The 6,178-nt window shown below is 56.2% G+C and overlaps 1 protein-coding gene across 1 annotated transcript in view; it reads right to left on the reverse strand.

Moving 5' to 3' along the window:
* The window catches only part of PARVB (parvin beta), a 96,360-nt gene that overhangs the window by 46,910 nt on the left and 43,272 nt on the right, over window positions 1–6,178 (reverse strand). The window contains exons 2-3 of the mRNA XM_003783121.3: window positions 3,003–3,092; window positions 324–394 (exon numbers count right to left, since the gene is read on the reverse strand). Of these exons, the coding sequence (XP_003783169.1) occupies window positions 324–394; window positions 3,003–3,092 (161 nt within the window). The remainder of the gene's footprint in view (window positions 1–323; window positions 395–3,002; window positions 3,093–6,178) is intronic.

The raw sequence follows: 6,178 nt of genomic DNA on the forward strand, positions 1-6,178 counted from the left end.
GCCACGCAGGAGAGAACTGAGGCCCCAGCGGGCCCCAGGAGTTCACCCCCAGTGTAAGATGCTATGGCAGACCACCACAATGCTCACTCCCGGCTGCCCAGCCCTGTCTGCAAGGATCCGTGGGTATTTTTAAGGCCTCAGGCCAAGCTGTGCCCATGGAAGGTGCTCAGAGCTGCGAGCTGGGCTCTCCCTCTAGTCCTTGTCACCCACAGGCCCGACCACTTCTGCGCACAGCAGCATCTGTGCTCGTGAGGGCCCTGAGCCCCAAGCCAGGGCCTCGCCCTAATGGGTACACTCCAACCAAGACAGATCTATCTCCTCACCTTGACCAGCTCCTTGAACTTGGGGTCATCTTTGGAGGTGGGGTCGATCATCGTGCGCTCCTCATTCTCCTCTGCCAGGAACAAAAGGGAGTCATGGGTTAGCATCTGGGGGCTACAGGATGCTGAGGGCAGCAAACCCCACCCCCAAAATGGGAGGGAGGTAGACTGAGCAGCAGAGAGCCTGGCACGCTTGGGCTCCCTGAGGAAGAATCCGGGCCCCCATCTGATCCCTGTGGCACCTTTATGACTAAACAGCACTCACTGCGCCCAGAACTGTGAGTTCCGTAAAGTCCCTGCCTTAGCAGCGGGGCCACCAGCAAAGAACAGGGTGCCTGACCCTAAGACAAGGTCTGCTTGGCACCATGAGGGATGACAGAGGACACAGATGCCATGTCCATCCTTAGTGTCACCAAACACTCTCAGACGTGTCCCAGGCCTTTAACCTTCTCCATGGGGTCTTCTGATCCCACTTGGAGGAAGACAGTGGGCCCAAGAGAAGGGTGCATGCCCCCAGCAGGTGTTATCTGTGGTGGGTGTCTGGCTGCAGACCCAGCCGGGATCTCAGGATGGTGAAGGGAGGCTGGGATTGGAACCTCCCCACTCCCGGGAGCAGCAGCATCTCCCAGAGCAGGAGCCTGATGTGGAGGAGGAATTCCTGCATCTGGGGGCCCTGGACCTCACACCATCAGCCCTGCTGACCGTCAGCATGAGTGAGTCCTGCCTGCACTGGCCAGGACCCTGGCATTGAGCCCTCCCTGGCCACGGCCTGACTTGCCCCAGGTCTGCTAGAGGCTGCTCGGACGGCTCAGAGGGGAGTGGCTCCCAGACAGCCCCAGAGTCCCCAGAACCATATTTAAAACAGAGGTACTTGGGCCCATGCACCCCCTCCAGTAGGTCTCTGCTGAGATTATCTCAAATTCTTGTCACACTAAATTTCCTATTTCTTAGGGCTCTTGCTGGTCTAAGGCGGCGCTCTCAGCCAGGAGCAGCCATGCCCCCAGGACACACGGCAATGTCTACAGACATGTGTGGTTGTCCCAACTGGTGGGGACGCTACTGGCACCTGGCTGGCGAGCAGAGGCCAGGGACACAGGTCGACACCCTCTAGAGTGCAGATGGCCGCAGGAGTCCACAGCGCCAAGCAGGAGAAACCTGGACAAAGCAGACTCATTCCCGGAGACACACGCTGGTCCTCAGTCTCCCCTGCAGAGAGGGGCTCGGAGCGTCAGCCTGGGCAGCAGCTTCAACCAGACAGAGGGCGGCAGCAGCAGCAGCGTGCAGAGCCACCTCTCCGGGAGGAGACAGAGCAGCCCAGCAGGTGCCCCGGCAGGACCTCCAGGAGCACAGCTGGCCGAACCCACACTTGCCTTTCCTCTCACAAGCTCCTGCTGGCCTGGCCTTCCAGAAACTACAAAAGAGGGATCAACTGGGATTTCCCTTTGAATCGAGGTTTGGAAATATGCAGAATGTTCCACAACTGCCTTCCAGGGCGACCGGATCTGGACACTTTAAGGGGAACAGGACTGGGCTGTCACCTCATTACCACCAGGCAGCAAGTGGAGGGGGCTTCACCACTCGCAGGGACCCCCAGCAAGCCCTAGCATCAGGCAGCTCTGGCTGGCACAGAGCTGGGAGGTGTGTGTGTGTGTGCGCGTGTGTATCTTTTTATTTTATTTATTTTTTGAGACAGAGCCTCACCCTGTTGCCCTGGGTAGAGTACTGTGGCATCAGCCTAGCTCACAGCAACTTTGAACTCCTGGGCTCAAGTGATCCTCCTGCCTCAGCCTCCTGAGGAGCTGGGACTACAGGTACCCACCACCACACCTGACAAATTTTTCTATTTTTCGTAGAGACGGAGTCTCTCTCTTGATCAGGCTGGTCTTGAACTCCTGAGCTTTCAAGGGATCCTCCTACTTCGGCCTCCCAGAGTGCTGGGATTATAGACGTGAGCCATTGCGCCGGCCTGGAGTGCATTTATTAATTACGCTTTTTATTTTCTGTTTTGTCTGATGCTTTGACATCACACATCATAGGGCCTTGATGATTCCAGAGAGACTGCCCCTCCCTAACTGCTAGGGACAGGAAACAACCCCCCTTCCCTGAGGGAGCCTTTCTCAGGAAACCAATACAGAGCCCAGAGCCCTGGAGCCCTGGAGCCCCGGAGCCCAGGGATATACCCAGGGCTCTACACTCCAATACCTGCTGGACATGCCCCAGGGCCAAGTATGAGACAACTCAGGACAGCTGCCGGGCCCTATTCAAACTAGCCGATCCGAGCCACTCCCCTGCCTCGCGATCACTCCTCCAGAACACCACAGTGAAGTCTTTGGCCTTGCCCCTTCCTCCTGCCCCAGTGGAGGGGTGGGGCCCCTCCTTCTGGCCCTGTCAGCACAACAAACTACCCTTCCAATGTCCGTCTCCCCTCACCTGTCAGCTTCACCACACCTGAATAACAACAGAACTTACATTTGAGACGGGGGCAGAAGTGTCCAGGGGAGAACTTGCTTTACCCCATGGACTTCCCTAAACACTACCTGTACCTGAGAACCCAGGCTTTTGATGCCACCAGCGGTGGGTCAGAAGGCCAGAGCTCTCAGGCTCCTTATCAGCCTCACCAAGACCAACTTTGTGGCAGGGAGCCTGACTGTCTCACGGCAGGGGTCAGGGGACAGGCGGTACCTAGCTGGGTGTCTTCAGGGCGAGCGTCCACCAAGGCCGGGGACATCGGCGAGTTGATGGCATTTTTGCCTTCTTCCTGCAGGTCACTCACTGTGGAGCAAAAAGAGAGAAAACCCAGGTTAGTGCAGATGGCTTCCCATGTTGGCTGTGGAAGTAGAGAGGAATAAACTCTGTTTTTTTCAGCATTTAACAAACATTTCTAAAAAGCTTGTTGCCCAGAAAGAGTCCAAGAAAAATGCTCTGGACCAGGAATATTTCTCCCCCTCACCAAGCATCTCCAACGCCAGCCAGACTCTGGCAGTGTGTTTTCACTGCTCTTTGAAACACATGCTAAAGACACTGAAGATTCCGGATGCTTGCAGATGCTTCCAGATCTGCCCAAGGCTGCTGAGGCGAAGTTTGAACCTCAGCAACAGGGCCTGAAAAGATGGGGCTGCTTCCCCTCCCCTCGAGAGTGTCGTCCTGCAGGTAGTGAGGACAGAAGAGGCCCAGGAGGTCCCTTCCCGGGAGGCCGTCTGCGGTGGTTACGCTAACAGCAGAAAAAGAACAAAAGACGTGGTTTCCCATGAGCAGAAGGTCATACAGGTGGGCTCCGTGGCACAGGTGAGCCATGCAGGTGAGTGAATGAGCCCGTGACTCCTCTCAGCAAGACCTGAGACTTGGCACCTCATCAGCATACTGGATGTACCTGGACATCAGAGACGCAGCAAGGGCCCGGGGCAGTGAGGGGAGCGGGGCCGACGGGGATGCTTTGAGCCAGCCCTGCTCCCCTGATCTCAACAGCACAGAGAGGGAGGAGGGCAGGAACAGCGTTTTCAAGGCACAGAAATTGGGTCACATAAAAGCAGACAAATTTCCACACCACGCTTGAACATCAAAGATGACACTAAATGGGGCCAGAGATTTTGTGACCTTAATTGTGAGAAACACTCACAAACCCCTCCCCACGCTCCTGAACAACAACGAATTGAGAAGGGGCTTGCTATGCACAAGGCCCGGGGGCACCACCCGGTAGAAAGCTCAGCTGGCAGGACTCGCACAGGCCTATGGCCACAGAGCCCTGGTCCAAATCTCACATCGCCACTTGATGGCATGTGGCCCTGGACAAGTCCCTCCACCTCCTTAAGCCTCGGGGTCCCTATTTATAACGCTGGGGTGGCAGTGAATCTACCTGGCAGAGTTCTGGGGAACAAGGGAGGCTGTGAGTGCCCAGCAGGTGGCCCAGAAGGCACACCCTACAGCAGGAGGGACAGCAATGGAAAAATAATGGCTGTGTCATAACCTCCAAGAGGGGGACAAACCATGGGATGAGTGACCAAGAGGAGGGCGAGACGCCTCATTCCACAGAGAAGCACAAAAGGCTCCCTGGAGGAGACAGCAATGGAGCTAGTCTTGAAAGACGGCAAGAATCGAAACGGGATTTTGGGACACCGTGCAAAGCACAGGAGTGGCAGATCAGAGCCAGAGGTCCTGAAGCCCAGCCTGGTGGCTGCTGGCACTAAACCACACGAAGTTTCCCGAGATGCCTTCGTAGGTCAGGCTGCATTCCTACTTTCCCAAAGACATAGCCCCTCTGCCGAGAAGAGTGCTGTCTAAACCTGACTACCGTCCTGGGACGATGGCTCTGGTTTTTGGAAGGAGGGGCTCCTCTTGTGCCCACAGCATTTCCCTCCCTGAGGACCTAACCGTGCCAGCTTAGTGGATTTCTGTTAATCCCAGGAATGTTTTGGTTTTTAAAGTACTGGTCCACTTGCCAGAAAGAAAAACACTTCAAAGATGCGAAATGCCGGCTGTCTTGAGTCACGGAGAAGCTCTGCTGGCCTGGCACGCGCTCGCGGGCGGTGTCGGTTGTGTGCAGAGGCTGTGAGCGTTCCAAAGCGCTGGGGCTCGATTTCGTGAGATCAGTGATCAAAGGGGAAAGGCCGCCCCCACCCCCATCCCACCCCACCCCCGCTTGTTTTTCTGAGGGTCTGCATTGTCCTGAGATGGATGCCTTGTCTACACAAACCCCACCACCAACGAGGGAGTCGATGCCAAGTGGTCCCACCGCACCAGAGTTCACCTAGCGGTGTCATGCTCCTGCTGGGAGGGGCTCGGGAGGCCGAGTGAGCAGAAGGAGACAGGGAGAGCATCTGGTGGGTGAGTACCCCTTGCCACTCTGTCTCTGGCAATGCCACTCCTCACTCAACCCACGACAGCAGAGGGGGAAGTGCAGGCCGCAATCTCCAGATCTTCTAAGTGTTTAAGAAAAGCTAGAAACATGAGCTTTTGGGTGGAATCTCCCAATTTATAAATGTCAGCAAATAATTCCAATGCCAGGGGCCAGCCAGAGGTCAACCATCTGCAAACTTGGGTTGCAGCACATGCCCAGCCCATATCCTGACTGTCAGAGGGAAGAGGGTCACCATTGAGGTTTCCTGAGCACCTACTGTGTGCAGGGCACCTTCCCTGCCACCCATTCATTTATCCCTGACCCGTCTCTGAGTGAGTGGCTGGGTCCTAGCAGGCCTACTCTGTTAGGTGTACAGCCACAAGACCTGCACCACAAACCGGCCCCACCAGAGTGACAGCTAAAGCCATTTCTACCTGTCCTTGCACACCTTGCTGCTCCCCATTAAGTCTTACCCATCTTCAAGCCTCAGCTTACTGGTCACCTCCTCCAGGAAGCCCTCCTGAGCACTCCCCTACCAGTCCAGGAATCCCTCTGCCTGACTCAAGTCACACAGCCCTGTAGCCATCTCTTTCCTGCCCACCCCCACCAGCGCTCCTGCACATAGTAGGTCTTTATATTTGAAGAACAGCACAAGGAAGGGCTTAGAACCCTGGGTTTCAAATCCAAACTCGGCCACTGAAGAGCCACGTACTCCCGGGTAAGCCCCCTGAGCACTCTGTGGGTGTGTTTCCTTCTGTGATACACCTTGGAGGGGTGCGAAGATTCTAGGAGCTGAGCACCCAGAACACCTGTGGGCACGCAGTGATCCCCATGAATGCTGACATTCCTGTCTGTACCTACCGGGGTGGGCACGCTGTGACCCCCATGAATGCTGACTTTCCTGTCTGTACCTACCGGGGTGGGCACGCTGTGACCCCCATGAATGCTGACTTTCCTGTCTGTACCTACCGGGGTGGGCACGCAGTGACCCCCATGAATGCTGACTTTCCTGTCTGTACCTACC

Source organism: Otolemur garnettii, unplaced genomic scaffold (assembly GCF_000181295.1).
Source record: "Otolemur garnettii isolate 467f Iridium unplaced genomic scaffold, OtoGar3 scaffold00007, whole genome shotgun sequence".
NCBI lineage: Eukaryota > Metazoa > Chordata > Mammalia > Primates > Galagidae > Otolemur > Otolemur garnettii.